Source organism: Oenanthe melanoleuca, chromosome 3, assembly GCF_029582105.1.
Source record: "Oenanthe melanoleuca isolate GR-GAL-2019-014 chromosome 3, OMel1.0, whole genome shotgun sequence".
Taxonomy (NCBI): Eukaryota; Metazoa; Chordata; class Aves; order Passeriformes; family Muscicapidae; genus Oenanthe; species Oenanthe melanoleuca.
The window spans coordinates 91,296,835-91,315,456 of NC_079336.1; the positions used below are offsets into that span (position 1 = coordinate 91,296,835).

Genomic DNA, 18,622 nt, shown 5'->3' on the forward strand with positions numbered 1-18,622 from the left:
TTTAGACTTCTTTCTTCCAGTGATAGACATAAGATGCACATGAACAAAGAAAATTTATTAAAGCCCTTCACAGTGTAACTCTTGCTCCATCTACTGCAGACTCCAGTGAAATCTTATCCTCAAACCTGGTATGAGCAATGAGGGTTGAACTAATATAGATGCTGGAATTAGTCAGTGAAAGACATAATTATTATCAGAGAATGTATGCCTCCAGCAATGTTTGTAGTTGGGCTATGGGAAATCTAATCCCACAGCCTGTGCAAAGTAGATTGATAAAATTGCATTTAAAGGTCCTTTTTAAGAAAGCTATTCTTGCTCATCCACTGTTTGCAGAAGTATAGCACTCATATAAAAGTCAAGTTTGATGTTTCCTAAATACTGCAAGATAACATATTATTACTGCTGCTGCTGTTATTATTAGATTTTTATGTGACCTTTTGTAAAACTTTGTGTTTTTGTATTGTGTACAAGCTTTTCCCCCTTTAGTCATTAAATTAATTTTCTAGTGGTGTCTAACATTACATTTCAATAGAATTATTTTCAAGTGAGATGTGTCAAGCCTTCTGGAATGGTGTAGAAGAGACAAAGTAGACTCCTCTAACAATCTGTTTGTTTTCATTACCTTCACAAAATAATTACTAACCTGAAGAAGCTGAATTTAATACAGTACTTGGATATTAGATTGGAGTTATGATCAAGTGAAGTGTTATTGGTGAATCAGCCATTTTCCTAATATTGTCTTGATTTAATTAAAGATGAAATTCTGTGAGTGGCAGACAGAGAAAAAGAAGAAAGACTGGGGGACTGTTAAGTTTATTGCCTGGTAGAACAGTTTGTATATTGGAGTTAGGGTAGGAAGACATCTGGAAATATACTTTAAAACTATACCTGATTTCAGGTCACCTGTTAGATCATGGGAAGGCAGGAGAAAATGAATAGAATCTTTAACTCTTTGATGAAAAGAGAAGGATATTTAACACGATAGTTGTCATCCCCAGAGGTTGGGAGCATTCTAGTTAGTTTGGTAAATTAAGGAAAAGAACAGATTCCCCAGCAAGCCTGTGATAATTCAGGGATTGCAATGCTGCATAAAGGGATATGTGATCATCTCTTCTACCATGCTGTGGCTTTCCTTATCTTTTAGGAGACAAGGAGCATTTTAGCACTGTGGGTGGGAGAAGGACCCTTGGCTCATTGGTGGTGGAAGAGAGAACAAAACATTGCTGGCAGCTCATCCTAAGCCTTGGGAAAATCCAGTTGTGCCGATTTGAAATCTGCTTAGGGATGACTTTCCTTTAAGGTTTGGGGACAAATTCCCAGTTTCCAGTAGGGAGGTTAGTATAATCCCTGTCACCTATGACATTGCCCTCAGGTCCCCGTGTCTTCCTCTGCTTTTATGACTTTCCTTTCCTTTAGACTGAATCAAATTAATTTCTGTTTTAATATGAGAGAGCATCTGATTCATTAAGGCACTTCAGCTGGGGATCTCCAGGCATGCTTCTCTTATATTATCCGAACTGTTTTAATGTCCAGCTCGGGACAGAATCAAGAGTTGCCTCTACTAATGGTGGGCTGGAGGCTCCTGTTGCTGCTAGTGGTTATTTGATGTGTCTCACCATCTAGATAAAGAAGTCTGAAATGCCCGGTTTTTACAGCCTGAAGCTGGGCTGTTGTGTAAAGCCCATACCTGGGGATCTGGGATCCCTCACCCACAGATTGTCAAGGACTCTAGAGAAGGTCATACATCTTCTTTCTTACTGTTGGATTGGCTGCTTATTTTAATGCCTGTATTCATTTTGAATACATACTAGATTTGTTCAAACCTCTAATCACAGATTATCTGGCTTGTCTTATTAAGATTTACCTATATATATGTGAACATTATTTGTTCCACATTTTCCTAGCTTGTTATTTTAATGGTCTGGGTAAATGCAGTATCTGCATTTATTTTTTATATTTATTTTTAATATTTTATTTGCATCCTGGGATTTTTTTTTCTTTTACTTCTTAGCCAAATTACGTTATGTGATCTGTTAAATTAGTTTTGTTCATTCTTCTTCTTGTGCTTGATTTTTACACCTGTTACACTCGTGTGTAATTTCTGTCCATAGTTTGAATTCAGCACATTGACATCTATCTGCTGTATATGTGTGGTTGTCAGTATTCATTATCTACTGTATCACTGTATCTTCCAGTTTAAAACAGCTAAATAAATTTATTCTTTTTTTTTTTTTCCAACTATATTACATACCTCGAAAAATCTTTGAGGAATATTGCTGCAGTTTGCTTTTTTCTATGTATCAATTTAGCTTCCTAGTTGCATGTATTTCTGGAGCACTACATTGCAGTAGTTTGTGATCATGAATAATTGAAGCCCAAAGGTTAAAACAGGGTGGTTGTGTGAGTTTAGGAACAAGGGGCTCTGTGAAAAACTCACTCTTTGATCATAAGATAGGAGCTGGTCCAAGAGCCAGATGCTGTTTGGACAGCTTAAAGTTAAGCATAAATCTGTGCAAGGCTGGGAATATATTTGCTAAGTTGAAATGTGGTCTAGCATTATCCAGATAAAGATAAATAATTACTACCGCCTGACTGAGGACATTTTATTTCATGTGTTAATTAACACTTATGTGAAAAACTAGGTAGAGAGCACTCAGCAGAAGCTCTCTTCATTTTGCTGTTTGAGTTCACCCTGTCCCAGCCAATTGACTTGGATACATTGTCATAATCTTTCTCTACTGTAAAGCCTAGTTGATCTTCTGAAAGCATAAAATAAGTTTAGTGGTGTCCTTATAACTAACTTTGTGTCCCCCACCATCAGGTCACGCTCTGCTAGCCTGTTCTCAGTAGACAAAACTCTTGTAGCTGAATGCTGCTGGAGTGCAGACTTCTTAGTGGAAATGTCCATGCCATCTAAAGTGCTTACTCTAGGAAGGTGTTCTGGTTTTCCTGTGTGAAAATGTTATTCCTCAGAGTCAACCTTATGTTTATGAATGAACCTTATGCTTATGAAAAAAAAAAAAAAAAAAAAAAAAAACAACCAAAAACCTGCAGAATGCTGGGTCTGATAAGATTCTGGCTTAAATATGAAAACAACATGTCCTGGACAGATGATGTCTATTAACGCCCTCTGCAGCTCAGTCTATGGGGCAAGACTTGCTACTGATGCCAGAAGTCCTTGGCTGCAGAGCAGTGGACCAGCACATATTATCAAGCCTTGAACATGGAGAAACTAAACTGATGTGCTGTAGTGCAAGAGGCCATGGAAGAGCTCTTCAGGTCAGAAAGGATTCTCTGCCCTCCCTTGAAGGCCCTGTGGAAGGGCTTGAGGTAGGCCTTGTTAATCTGCTGTAGATCCATGCTTTCTATTCCCCTCTTCTGTCCAGGCAAAAAGTTAATTTTGAGAATTACTTCTAGTTCCATTTATTTTGTATGTACTGTAGTGTACAAAGAGAATTGTTAAGGTGAGTCTCTATACTCTTCAGATTAGACTTCCAAGATCCCTAAAAGGAGAACATCAAAAGACTATGGGAAAATCATTCTGAACATTGGGTAATGGCATTTGAAACAGTGCTTGATGTAATCCTCAGACATTGCAGAGTCCTGCATTGCCCAAGACAATTTCTTTTCTAGGACATGTGTATATCAATTAGTATGTACTGCTATCAGGTTGGATATTTTAATTGGTCATCTCATCACTTTTTAGAAACTGGCTTTACTTCAGAAAGTTAGTAAGACCTTGAGGTAAAATAGTCTTCAGAATGAGATGGTGATCTGTCTTGGTGAATTCATCATTGGATCCACTGGATGAATCTAGTAATGAGGATATAAAGACTTTAGAAATACTGTCCAGCTTGCTGGAGGAGGAACTTTCTCTTTTGTGTAGCAAAGTGTTGAAGTGCTTTGCTCACTCGTGTCATCCCTAAAGGGGAGCTTCTTAAGCTCACTTTGTGTGCTCTTCTGAGGTTAAGCAACACAAGTAAGCAAGCCTGTTGACTTGTTTGTGGGATTGTTTTTGTTGGTTTGGGGATTTTTCTTGTGTTGGTTTTGGTTCTTTTCTGAGTCCTTGTGTGTTTTTACCTTGTTGTGGAATAGGAATAAGTATCTCCTAGCTAAAGTTTCACTACTGGTGTCAATTTGCCTTTGGATTATCAAGAAAAGTAGCGGGATCAGTTTTCTTTTCCATGTTGTTCCCATCCTGATAGCGCAGTTCCACGGGAGTTTAACATAGAGCTGATGTGATCCTGTCTTTCCAGTGCTGGGTGTTGCCTTTTGTCCTTGTGGCTGTGCTGCTACAGGGGAGATATCAGGGGGTGGATGTGCTCAGGGAGCTGAAGGTGACTCTGGCAGCAGAGTTGCAAGGGTCTGTCTGGCTGGCTCGGCTGCCTGTGCTGTCTGTCTGTCCTGTTAGCCCAGCAGTAGTGGGGCTGTAGGTGTGTGTGTGGGTGTGGGAGCAGTGTTGGATCAGCTTCAGCAGTCATCGTGCCACACAGGGACTCATCCAGAGTTGTCATAGGTATGCAGTGGATAAGGAAAAAAGTCCATTTCATAAACTTTAAGAGGAAGAATAAGTTGCAATTCAGAGCCTGGTCCCTATTAGCTGCTGTGTCCTTTCCTTCTGTAGGAAAACCTCAGCTGGCCCAGAAGAGTGGTTGTTTGATCCTGAGTGTCAGACATGCTTCACACTCTAATCTGGTCGCTCTTTTGTGAGTAAACCTTGCCTCCTGCTGCTGTTTTCTTGTCTGGAGGCAAGCCTCAGGTTTCAGGATTGCAGTCTCTAGAATGTAGAAGTAGCCCTTTCCCCTCAGTTTTGAATTTTGACATTAAAACATTTTCTGCTTCTTAAGCCCTGCAGATGCTTGAGAAGGTCCATATGCTTGACATGATCCTGAACTGTAAGTTGTTTCATGTCTCCCTTCTTCTGCCTTTCATGAGGCCGATTAAGAAATGACCTGGCTGCCTCATTTATAAGTGCAATAAAAACTCCTGCCAGTTTCCTTTGCCAGAAGTTTTGTTTCTGGGTGTGTTCCTGTTCTTGTTGGGTTGGTTCAATTAACAACCAGCATTTGCATTTAGTTTTCTTTTTGTTTCACAGGGGATTTTTGAGCAAATTTTGGTCGCTGTGGCATTCAGAATCAGTAGTGCCCTACAGCTGCCTGTTGCCTCCAAGTGCTGGCAGGATGTCCTGGGAGAGATTGGAATGCTCACTGGGAGCTCTGTGCTGGCAGGTTTGAAGATTTCATGAAATAAGGCAAAAAAGACTGGTGAGGTTAAACTGTTTACCTCCTAAGGAAAGAGCAGTGGCTGGCAAGAAATGTTGGAAGAACTCTTGTCTGTGAAAGGCTCTGTTTAGATGTGTACAGGAGGCTACAGAAATAGTCTGATTCCTTCCTTCACTCTCCATAAATACTTTCCTTCAAAAAAGTATTTTGTGTTAGGGTTCATGGATGAGGGACATTTGACTTTTTTTTTTTTGACAAAATAGGAAATGTTTTACCCTTTAGCTTAATAGGGCTGATGGTAGTTTCTAGTACTGTACCAAATGACAAAAGTGAGTAAACAAGAGGATTTTACAAAAACTTTCCTTTTTCTCCCCCCTCATGTTGATTCCACCTGTGGTTTCCTGCAGCAGCTTTTAGCTGGCTTGTCTCAGTTTTACATGGGGCTACAGTTTTGTCCTAGCAATTAATGGAGATGATATGCGCTGACTGTCCTGAATTAGCCTTGGAAAATCTTGTTTGTGTGTTTGGGATGAGTCAGGAAGGAAAGTGCCAGGTTGAAATAACTGTGCCAATTCTGAGTGAAATAGAACAAAGGCAGGAAGGTCCTGTTCTGCTGCACCTGCACGCCTGGCCAGGCTGAGGCCTTCAGGCCCAGGGAGAGGAGGAAACATGTTAGCTGAGTTCAGGTTACAAGACCTGATTTCATGCTATGGTGGTATTTGTTTTTCTGAAATGCTTTGGCTGTCATCTTGGGGGTGGACCAGCACATTTTTAAGGTTTTTTATCCATCAGATGAAAGGATCTGTAATTCCATGTGATAATGAACTCCACCCTTCCATATGACATTACTACAGTGTTTTTTAAAAAAGGGAGTGAACATGCTCTATCATGCACAGGATTAATACAGGTTGGTGTAACCATATGAAAATTAGAATTATTCTAAACATCCTTTAGTATGAATTTCTGAAACTCTTATTAGCTGTATCTAGTTCTGAACTGGCAGATCATGGGATGTTTTCTTTCCTAGATTGCTTCAAGTATGGAGCTGTAAACATTGCATCCTGTGTAGCTTGAGATCAGAGAAACAATCCTTTCTCAAAGCTGGCAAACTTATTTCTGTGTGTCTCACATAGATCTGCATATGTTTAACACTTGAACAACAAAACCCCAAACAAAACAAAACATCCAGCAAAATTTCGATGGGGCTTAGATCCAATAGTAAAGAGCACAGATTAAGATTTACTCAATGCTCAGCATAAGTTTACCTGTCACTTGTGTACATGTCTGCTTTTAGAGAGGGAGCACTATTTGTCTGTTGGCATTGGGAGATTTTATTTCACCCTTAGTAGAAATGTTTTTCTGTTACCATTGAAGTTGTCTTTGTGAGATATATAATAATACAACTGGGAAGAAAAGGGAAGAGATGAGGAAATTATTTTGTTTAGTATCTCTCTTGCTGTATAGTTTGGAGTTTTTAAAGAAGTTTTATAAAGTGCTTTTCAGAGTTGCAGCATCAGTTAATTAAATGCTTGTGTATGCTTGACTCAGGCCAGCTTTATTCAAATTGTTGTGACTTACAGCTGATAGATTCAAGCTATTCTAAAAGAGCATGTCTGGCATTTTTACATATTATATACATGATCTAAAGAGAAGGATGCACGTGTTCAATTATTTTCTTGCACTTCTAGAAAGTGTATATGGGCAGGCACAGGAGATGGGTACATTCTACATTTTATCACAGTTTTGTCTGATTCTTTTCTTTGTCAGCAATTCCCTGATCTCGGTATTTGATTTAAAAACTGTAACTACTTCTTCCTCACTCCATCGTTGTTGCTTTGGTTTTTCTGAGCTTAGTCCTGCGTATTAGCCCCTTTTTCAGTGGGGAAGGTTGGTTGCTTTGCATTTTGGTGTTTTTTTTAATAGCAGAGTTTCTAATCACGTTCACAAACTAGTGTGCATTTAATTGCTGTTAAGAAATTATGAAAAAAATAATGTGTACATGCATTCAGTGTTTTAAATTGCCCCCTCCAAAGCACTTCTTCATATATCTGAGAGGAAAAATTAGGTAGTGCTCTACTAGAGCAGTGGTGCTTTAGAAATTGTAGTATGTGATGTGTGTGGCGGGAGTGAGGTGTGGTTTTGTGAAGATGTGAGGCTTACCTAGAAGAAGAGAGAATCCCCTTCTTCTGCCCCTTAACTGGGGGATCAGGTACTACAATCATGTTTGCATCTTCCCTGTACCACCTGGATGCTCTTGACATGTGATGCAGAACAAGCTCATCTGAACATCTCTGATAGTTTCTATTTCGAGGTTTACCAAGAGCCTTTGAAAAAATCAGATTCTTTCAGTCTGGTTTGATTGTTGCTTTAGCAAAAATCTTGCTTGAGGTGGCTTGCTAGAAGCTCCTAGGTCCTAAGGAATAGTGACTGATAGCAGCTGGATGTCCATGACAGTATTTCCTATCTCTGTCCCCTTTCCTTTCCCAGCATTGTATTTTAAGAAACATGTAATTTTATGTGTTTATTTCTAGAGACTTTATTTTATACTGATACAAACAGTATATCAGGAGTCATGTTTATGGTGTACTAGTAAAGGAATGTTTCCCACTACATTATACATGTATTAAGAGCAAAGCTGTTGCAGATTAGAACTATTTAGAAGACAGTCTTCTCAACCCTTCAGATTCCCTCTGTCTGGGCTCAGTATTTTGAAAAATATTTGCATATTTGCAAAATATGACAGCTGTTACAAATGCTCATGTGTATGGCACGTGCTTGGAAATGGTAGGAGTTATGAATGTAAAAATTGGCTTCAAGATACTTATGTCCAGGGCAGGATAGAAAATACTGAGAGAGAAAAGCCTTTTCTAGAACTGCATTTGCAGACTTTGCTTCCATGGGCTGACTCTACCAAGGCATTTGCCTTGTTATAAATCAAGATGGGGAAAATTCAGGACTAAGAGGTTTATTTAATCAAGTGAGGGGTGTTTGTAGGCAGTTTGATGTGTGGAAATTACCCTCTTACTGTGAAGGACTGTAGAGGCCTTCAGTGTTGTTTGAGAAGGGCATGTGGATTGGTGACTGGATGGGTTTGGGGGAATTTTTAAGACCAAGCTGTAGCAGCAGTTAATATAGGTGATGTAAGTTTGATTACAGTGTGTAATCCCTGAGAGTACCACTCCAGTGGCTAGTAAGTGTCTAAAGGATGCTGAATATGTAAAGCAGTGAAACCCACACGTTGTACCTACTTGTTGGGGTTAGTTCTTCTGCACTTTCTTAAAGATGATGTGTCTGGCCATCGGGTCATCTTGCTTTGGCAAAGTTACCTTGGGTAAACAAAGAAAATGATAGCTTTGAGAAGCAATGGGTCAGATTAACTCTTGTGGTCTTACTGCCCTTGGCTTTCTGTAACAGCCGGTGGAACATGTCAGAAACAGACCTGGTATGGAGCAATGAGTGTTAATCGAGTTCTTCTGTTGCAATTTAAAATTGAATGCTGGAATAACTTTTTTTGAGATTCCTGAAAAGGTGGATTTTGTTTTGCACAAGTTACTTTCTTTTTACTATCTTAAAATACTTGACTAATGTTCAAAATACCTAAATGCTTTAATAAACTGTTTCAGCTCAAACTTGTTACTGCTTCACCCTATTTTTGTTTTAAATTTCATTTTATTTTAAGAAACATTAATTTTATGTGTTTATTTCTAGAGACTTCATTTTGCACTGACATAAATTGAATATATTGTTTCCCACTACATTACATATATATTTATGTGTGTGTGTGTATATATATATAAAAAAATCAAGGTATCTAGTTAAATAACAGAATCTCTAATTAAAATCCTGTTGGGAAATGCAGCTTGTTGGCTGGAGTTTTTAGATGACAGTGAACTTCAAGAAGAGTGTTGGTTTTTATAGCCCCCCTGTTTCCAGCCCCCTGAAAAATTTCTCAGAATTTAGAGATTGTTCTACTGAAATGGCATTTTAGATAGCCACATAGTAGCTGATGCATAATGAATGAAGGTATTGTAATGGACCAGAAGGATCTGAAAACTATGTAGCCTGGCCTTCTAGGCAGTGTGGATGTTGCATACTTCTGTGAAATTCAGCTTTAGTATTCTTTGGAAATAATCTCTGAGATACAGTTGTTTGACCTTAATTTTATTTTTTTTGGTCAGCTTCTTAATCTTTTGTTTCAATTTCACTGAATGTTGATTTCTAGAACTTGATAAGTTTCTACTTTAAATTCCTCTTTACCTTCCAAGAATAGCAAGCTGTTTGTGTGCAGAAAAGAGGCCTATTGCAAGAATATTTTGAATTTCATTCAGTGCTGTTCAAATTCAGAAATTGTATATATTTGTTTATGTGTGGCTCACAAATTAGGAAATTTGACCTTCTTTATTCATGATTTCTGTCATCCTTGGGCATAGCTGGAGAGAATGGTTGGTTGACTCTGAAGAGAATCTGTTTGAGAAGGAATAATTAGGAACCATCCAGAGTGGCTTAGTTTTGCTGTCACAAAAAGATTAAAATCCCGAATCATCATGGCCATGAACCTTGTTACTTTTTTTTCCTCTTCATGTTTGGTGTTGTTATATTGTAATTTTGATTAAATAATGTTTTCCCTGTTCAGTCTTCATTAAAATGATCTATCCTGTGAAGGCATCTTCCTCTTTGCCCATGGCATTGGTTGAGTCTATCCAACTGTTTCTTGAAGAGATCCCTTCAGGTATCTGCTGGGAGCAGGCTAATCCTGTGAAGCATATGAAATTGGCATCTGATTTTAGGATTGTTAATGCTTCTGGTGGGCATTGTATTTCCTGTAATGAAGATCTAATTCAGTGAGTAAAGAGGCTCAAAGACTTCTAAAACTTGTTTGTGTAGCACGGTGCTGTAGCCCTGGAAGGAGTTCGAAGTACAGCTGAAGTATTCATTGTTAGCACCATACAGATACTGATTTTGCAGGGTGTACTTTTAGGGAAGACTTATTTGGGCTGTGATTTATCACATGTAGGACTGGTGTCCAATTCTGAAGGAATGTTTCAAAGACTTTTTTGCCTGGAGTTGCCCTTCTGATCTTCTCTTTCAAAGTCCACAGAAAAGATTTTAATGATGTGCTTCTAAAGAATAAATACTATTACTAGCGTGTTATTTCACAGCTGAATAAATTTGTCTGATATACAGAATCTAAACATGCCTGGCTTGCTTGGTTCTCCAGTAATTTGGAAAACAGTTTAGCAGTGGGAGTACAGTAGTATTTTGTAGGACTCATGCAATGAAAAGACAAACAAAATTATATTTAGGGCTGTTCTCTTGGCTATAGTGAATAATTAATAATGCTGGAGGTGATGTAAGCAGGGTTGTGCTACATTTGGGAAGAACATTCTGGTTGTGGTATACTCGTTGTTTTTTCTGATTGTGTTGCAGCTGTTTGCTACTTTACCCAGTTCCACTACTGCTTATGTCCTGAAATAATCTTGCCTGGTTCAGTGAGACTGCCTGTAAGCCTGAGTGTTCACAGAAGGGGGTTGACTTCAGTCTCTAGCAAATGCACACTGAAGCTGGAAGTACTGCTTTAAATTCTGGTTGTGTGTGAAAACAATTCCATCAAGAATGATGGATGAGATCAGCACAGCCCAGCATTAGGTTGGGTATTGGGAGAAGCAGTAAAACTTCAGCTGCCCTCAAAATCTGCTTTCAGCTTAAGGCCAAGGATCTAGGACCAGACTCGTTAGTGCTCTGTACAAAGATACCCACTTTTTAATTGAGGCAATCAGTAATGGGAAAATATTCAGGTGTCTGTTGGTGCTTTATGCTCAGCTGGGAGTAAGCATGCCTTTCTGCTACAAATCTAAAAGCTGCTTTGGGAAGACACTCTTTCTACCTCCAGTATTTGCCAGCCTTCAAAGTCTGTAACCTAAAAGATTAGAAGCTAAATTTTACCTGTTAAACATTTGTACCCATCTGCCACTCTTAGAAAGTATTTGAAATACTGAAACACTTAGCACTCCTTTGACATTTTTCTGTACTTTGGTTTCTCCTTGGAGCAGTTCCAAGCCCCATCTGTAACTTGCCCCTTCTATACTTGGAAGTTAGAGTACAGAAGCACTGCAGATTTCAGTGACTAACATTTAATGTGGGATGATGTGTTGGCATGCATTAAAAATAACTTCCTTTTAGTTCTTCAGACTTTTGAGATTTAAAATATTTTATGCAATCTCACGGAGTTTTAAAGAATAGTTATTTTAAAATAAAGATGTAGACCATTTGCTGCTTGAATAAAAACTTTAAAAGATGCAAACATGTTTGAGAAACAAAGCTTACTCAAAAAAAAAGGTAATGTCATTTGACTGAAGAAAGTTAACAAAAAAATAGAGTGCAACCTTGTTTCCAAATACGTCAAGGTATATTTTGTACAGTGTATTTTTAAAAGACTGACTTTGATTATGATTAGACAAATTTATCTGCAACATAGTGCCATACTGTGTGTTTTGCCATGTTTAAAAAAGCCTGTAATGGTTTGCAGATTACTGCCTCGGTATCTAGTTTTGCTTTTGGAGCTGGTAAAATCTTTCTGCAGACTTTTTCATGAGACATGTATCAAACTCTGCCCAAAGGCAGCATTTTCTCCTTAGGCTGCCATCCAGAGTTACCAGTTATATTGTGAAAGTTAAATAAATCACTCCCTTTTACATCTTTTTATGCTTGTGGTCTATTCTGTTGCAGTTGTCTAAAATCCAAGTAGCTCAATTCCCAACTATTTTGTCTTGCAGCACACCTCTGTGGATGGATACACGGAACCACACATCCAGCCCATCAAGTCAAGTAGCAGACAAAACATCCCCCGATGCAGGAACTCCATCACATCCACAAATGAAGAGCATCCTCACATTGGAAATTATCGCTTGCTGAAAACAATAGGAAAGGGAAATTTTGCCAAAGTGAAGCTGGCAAGGCATGTGCTTACTGGAAGAGAGGTAAGCCTTGAAAAAAAAAAAAAGAAAAAAAGGCTGACAGTCTGATTTGTTTTCTTTGGTTATCATTGTAATAAGTATTTCTCCTAGAGGCTGTTTCAGGATATACAAGTTATCTACCATGCCTGAGTTTCCACCTAATCACCCACCTTGCCCCCTTTTTAAAATGTAGTTTCTTGGTGAAAGGATCAAAATGTTGTGCATTTGGGGGCTGGGAAGGTGTCTGTTCATTACCAAGCATTTCTAAAACTGATGAGAAATGTATTGATAGGTGGATTTCATTGATATTGGTGACCTGTTAATAGACAAATCTTGTGTTTGGAGGGCCTAAACAAGATAATGTTCAGTCCAAGCACAGACAGGAGTATAAAACTGATTCCTTGGTGGCAAAGTTCCAAGCTCTTGCTGGTAAATCTTTATAGGTTAGAGAATTGTACTTGATGAAATGTATAGAAGTAGACACATATGCCTGTTTTAGAGGTGCATTTATGCTCTTCTCACAGAGCTGCAATATATTTTTGTTCAAACCTTCTTCTGAGTTTAGTAATTCAAAGTTGTTTTTTTCCCAAGGTTGCTGTGAAAATAATAGATAAAACCCAGCTAAATCCTACTAGCCTGCAAAAGGTAAGAATAAACCATAATATCTGAAATTCTGTAAACAGTTGAACTGTGATCCTTTATTTACTTGACAAAAACACTTGATCCCCTTATCTTGCTAAACAACATTTTTGTATGTGACCTTGGGAGAGTGGTCTCTCTGCTATAACATGCACATACATTTGTCTGAGGGCAGTGACTCCATGTGGTTCCTATCTTAGCTTTGTTCTTTTGCTCTTCCTTCCTTCTCTAGCTTTCCTCTTTGCCAGCAGTAACATTTCTTTCCAATTAGGTGTACAAACAGTTTGTCTACATGCTAAACCAAGATATAACACTGTAAAGGATGGTATTTTTCTTGGATTTTTTCTTTAATGTAGTAATTGTTTTTTTGTAGACTTATAATACCAACTTCTCTTGCTTTAATGGGTTTTTCTATATTTGTCTCTATACTCTTTCAACTTTCATAAAATATTTGCTGAGCTCAGGGGACCTGTGGCAATTACTTTTGGTGCACAGACTTGACAAAATGAGTGAATATAATCAAAACAGTGTTGTTTATGCCTGTAGGTAGAAATTCAGAAGTCTTTCATAGTCATTGTGATAAGGGTTTTATCAAGACCCTGGGGATTTTTGTTTGGTTTGGATTTTTACTATTTACTCTGCATATGTTTTATGGTGGCTGAAGCACAGAAATGTTGTATTGTCATACTGGAGGATGCCCATTATAAAAATTTGGGGTATTTTTTTGTTTACAAATACTAGACTGCTGCTTCTGTAGATGTAGAAATGAGAGAAAGAGACCAGGGCTTATTCTGTTCTTTTATTTCTGGCTGCTGTTACAATTTATTTTATTGTGCAGCTTTGGTTATGGGGATATTTGGTTTGGTTATTGCTTTAATTTCCTTTTTTCTTTTATTTCTTTTTTACTTTATTTGCTTTAATGTCTGCTATGTAGTACTTGAGTGTGAGTTCTACTGGATTTTTTTTAATTCAACCTGCTGTGCAGCCCTTGTAGAAGCTTTGCTGTTAAGTCCTATATCCTATATTAAGCAAATCTCCTTGCTAATATTTGAGCTAGAGAAGGGGGACCCACAGAGGCAGTGTGTGACAGAGCATATTGTGGAAATCCTGTGCTGCTCATGTAGCTTACTTCCTACCTAGCTTGGTGTTCACACTTGGAAGAGCTGCATTTGTCTCATTATTGAGCAATGTTAAAACTTACTGGAAAACTAAGCAAGAAAAACTCAGCTTTGGGACAATAGTTTTAATATTAAGTTGTATTTCATACAAAAGTACTCGATAATAATTCAATAATGCATTTCATAAATAAGTTTCATAGCATACAAAAGATGCTGTCACACTGCACAACTAGTACATAAAATACTCATGCAATAGGACATTGCTGCTGTTATTTGGGTTTCTTTGAGTGGGAAGCTGGCAACAAGAGAATCAGTGTTAGGTACTGTTAGAAGCAGCTGATAGTAGAACTAAGGCTAGACGTTTGAATTTAGTGATTTAACTGCAATTTCATTCTTCACTAACTTCTAAATCTGTTGATCCCATGCATCTTCTGCTCACACTAAAAAATGGAGTCATTGTTGGTATCACGTTTTCATTTGTAAAATACTGATTATGGTTTTTAGAAAAAATAATCTTTGTTTTGAAGTTCTGTAAGTCTTCAGCTGTGAGTGAGTGAATGAATATTGATTGCCTGAAAACACTTAAGTAAACATAAGCACAATTTTTGCACAGTCACTGAAGCAACTGTAAATGCAAAGCAAATAATGGTGAGAGGGTGGTTCATTAGCATGCTTAAGATAATTTCTGTTAGTATTTTAATAAGTCATTTGTGAATTGTTAGTAAAATAATAAAAATTTTTGTTCTTTTCTATGAAATCAGTCACTCTTTTTTTCTTTTTGCACTGAACTATTACATTTAGTTTGTGATTTCTCCTTGTACTATTTAGTATCACTGTAATGTGAAGTTTTATAATTTTGTCATCAGGCTTACACTGTACAAAGGGCTGTTAAGTGGTTGGGTTTTTTTCTTCAGGAGGCAGCGTTGGGAATGGGAAGCAGTGATGATAGTATTGGATTGGTAGTTACAAACACTTATCTAATGAAGGTTTATAGAGGACACTGGAATAAGTTACTGGCACAAAAATACCACTCCTGAGTCTGAAACTATCTAAATTCTCATGGTTCAGAGATCTGTCTCTAGAACTTCAAAGCTGAAATTGTATGCACTTCAGCAAAACTTTTAGACTTTTAATCACTGCTGATTATTATTAATCAAACAAGACAAATATCTGGTTATCTTGGGTGTGGGGTCATTCACAAAACCATCCCTTTTCTGTTCACCAAAGTGTGAAGGATACTGAGTGCAAGCCAGTTTTGCTACAGTACTTGCTACTGACCTAATTAAGTGAAATGAGTCATCATGGCTTCACATGCACCATTCTGTTTTGTAAACAGAAATATTTGAGCACATACTTCACTTGCTGAAAGTGTTATACAAGCTGGGTCTGTAGTTAGTCACAGGCATAAAAGTAAAGAGTGTTTCGTTTCTTCCTAGCTGCTCACCAGTGGTTTTCGTGCCCTGTTGTATGCACAGGGTACTTCAGACAGAGTTATTTTAGCTTGTGTCATGGCCTAACATTTGATGGCTTAAGTAAACTGACCTTGTGAGTTTTAATTTTACTTTCTTGTCCATGCAATGTGACATTATTAACTTACATTATATTTCTCACTCCAGGACCTCTACCCCTTTAAATAGAAAACCAATGTTGAATTAAGGGTCCTGCCTTTCTATTTTGTTTTCAGTTGGTTCGGTATATGGTTACCACTGTAGTCAGTGAGCATCTGTTTAGAACAGAGCTGGCTTTATTGTTGACTTGCAGTCTTGATAGTAACATACTGTACTGACTTAGCTTTTCCCACTGTCACTATTGTAATTTGTTCCCAAATGTGAGTATTTGGGTTTTGTCATAACACAAATTTGTGTCAAAATAGGTGGTCTATTTTTTGCATATCTGTTACATTGAAAATTGTCTTCTACTGGCTTCATCAGGGATGTTTCTGAAACAGCATTCTGTTGCTCTTCTGCAAGCTGCTAAAGGAGCAGAAGGTGCTTTTTTTCATTAATAGGTTTAATTAGGAAATGGTATTTCAGATATACCCCTTTTACAGGTCAGCAAGCTTTTTATTCTTTAAATATGTTTGGAGCCTCTAACTTAAGTTCTTTCTGTTGTTGAGAAAAGCAGAACGAAAGTAAAGTAGTGTGGAAAATTTGGAACAATTTCAATATGTTACCTGTTGAAAGCTATGCTTCTTTGCCACATCCCTTCTCAGTAACAATTTAGAAAGTAGAGCAGCTTTCAAGAGCATTTTTCAAAGCAATACAAAGCCTTGGTTAATTGGATATTTTCAGTTTGATTATAGTAACTTAAAATAGTAAATCTTAAACATAGGTGTCAACCTGACAGCAAGTAGAAATGCTATTAATGGTGTGGCAGATCTTTGCTTTCTGCAATTTGTGCCTTGGAAAATTAAGCTGGAAGCACAGGAAACAAATATTCAGGTCTTCTCGCTTTTTCCTAACTACAAATTTTAGGAACCAAGTAAAGTACTGGCTGTCTCTTTACATAAGTGAAGCTTTTGAGGCTATAGCACCTTTCCAACAAGGAGATGTTTGTTCAAGAGCTTTTTTTGAATGGTAGCACTTTCTAAGAATGAGGAGTGGTCCTGTAAATATATGGTGGGGTGAGGGGAGGTAAGTCAAGGAGCACTTACACCGTCTGAGACAAATGACACTGCTCAGGAAAATACAGGTGTGTGTGAGTTCTGAAAATGCTATTTTTTTGTCAGTCAAATAGATCATAATCCTGCAGCAGGTTGCCTTGTCATCAGAGAAGAACAAATATTGCTGTTCTGTCCAGATTTTTATAAATTTAACAGACTTGGCTTTGTAGGAAATAACTGTGGTCTTTTTGCTTAAATACCTCTGTATGCAAAGAGGTGTGCCCTGAATGTTATTGAGGGGTTATTGTGGCCACCATTTTATGGTGTTTGTATTTGTAAATACATGGTTATTGACATTGCAGGTGTTAATGACCAGTGTGCTTCTGCATGGGGAAAGCATGGAGGAGAAGAATTTTCTTGAAGTAGTGCTTCATGGAATGCAGAGTTGCAATGTAAAATAATGTCCTTGAATGCTGTTAAAGCTTTTATTCAGAAATACTAGTGGAACAAAATTTCCTATCACTGTAAAATCAATTTGAATCTTAAACCAATTAAAGTCTTAAGCCAATTAGTAAACTTCTAAATCTTGTGAGAATATTGAGTAATGCACATTTTGTTGTTTTTTTTTCATCCCATGTAGTTTACATTAAATACAAAAATGTGAGGGTTGAAATTTGTTTTCTACAGAAATCTCATATTTTAATCCTGATTATGAAGGTATGAAGATTCACTGCTGTGTATACCTTTTACACCAGTATTAATAGTCTTAATTATGAAATTTTTCCAATCTTTTGGGAAGAACTGATTTTTCACATACCTGCTTAGAAGCTCTTCTGATGCTGTACCATCCATTGGATTAGATTTGTTAGCTTCTGATTAGTTTATATTGATTTAGTTGAGAAATTTATTCTTGTGCAGCAAATTTCACTACTTAGAAAAACAACAAATTAAAAAGAATGTCCTGGTGTGATGTTTTTCCTTCACAATGACTGAGTTCATGAGGAAAAGATATTTGCTGAAGTTAATTCTAGGGCATAATGTTACATACCCTTGTTTTGTGCTTTAGATGTAAGCAAACTGCATCTGTTCATATTTGCTCAGAAAATTGCATTTGTAATTCGCTTCCCTCTGAAATTGTTTTAATGGCAGTTTTAAGGCAAGTGCTTAATAACTAGTGTGAAATACTTAAATAATGCAGGTATAAATCTGTAATATTATTACTTGAGCTTACTTTCATTAAAAGCTGAGTTTCAGTAAGGTGTTGCTCTGTAGTCTTAACTTGTAGAATAAATGCAGGATTTTAGAAACATAAAATGCACTAAAGTGCTACTCTTTGAGGAGCTGTCTGGCCTCTGGCTTGCATCACTTTACCCATTTGCAAGGGTTGCATCTGAACAAATGGGACTAATTTTGAAAATGGAGGGTGAGATGTCTCTGAGACATCAGAGAAACAAAACAGCAACAACACAATGTGTTGAGCCCAGTTTCTTTCTGAGGAGGATTGTACTGTTAAGATGTTTCCAAAATGTCTTAAGCATTACACTGAAGAATGAGCATTTCTTCATTTATTTCAGCATCCTGCATTAGCCCAATAAAGGACCAAAGAGTGTGCAGCACAGTAAACAGGGGCTATGCTGTTCAGTTAAACAGTGCAAGCCTATCAGTATTGCCAGCCTGAAGTACACACCACCAAACTACATAGGCATTTTTGATTTCTTTCATTTGCCTTCTTTTCTTTGAGCCCCTAGGTTAGTCTTGATGCACCTCTAATTAATAAAGTCAAGAATGGTAGAAATTTAATAGCGATAACCTCTTGTTTCTGGTTTAAATAAAAAAAATAATCTGTGTGAAGTATATATACTAAGGGCTTTAAGTTTGTCCAGTTGTTGATAACTGTGATTCAATGTCATACAGCAGACTTTCAGCAATGATAAATCTTCAGGACTTGCAGAGGGAGGGAGGGGGCATTCCTGCTGCTTGTGACCAGTGTAAAATTTGGTAGTTGCAGGAAAAGCAAAGTTGCCTGCTTCACCTCTGTGGAGCAGCAGGACTTGGAGGATGTCAGAATTCCTGGTATCTGATTGCATT

At 37.6% G+C, this 18,622-nt stretch overlaps 1 protein-coding gene across 4 annotated transcripts in view; it reads left to right on the forward strand.

The window, feature by feature from the left end:
- The window catches only part of MARK1 (microtubule affinity regulating kinase 1), a 57,458-nt gene that overhangs the window by 10,584 nt on the left and 28,252 nt on the right, over positions 1 to 18,622 (forward strand). For 3 of the 4 annotated variants that reach the window (XM_056486247.1, XM_056486243.1, XM_056486245.1), the window contains exons 2-3: positions 11,996 to 12,199; positions 12,767 to 12,820. In XM_056486247.1, coding sequence (XP_056342222.1) covers positions 11,996 to 12,199; positions 12,767 to 12,820 — 258 coding nt within the window. Of the gene's footprint in view, positions 1 to 3,089; positions 3,280 to 11,995; positions 12,200 to 12,766; positions 12,821 to 18,622 lie in introns of those variants that run through there. The other variant, XM_056486248.1, reaches the window with a different exon arrangement.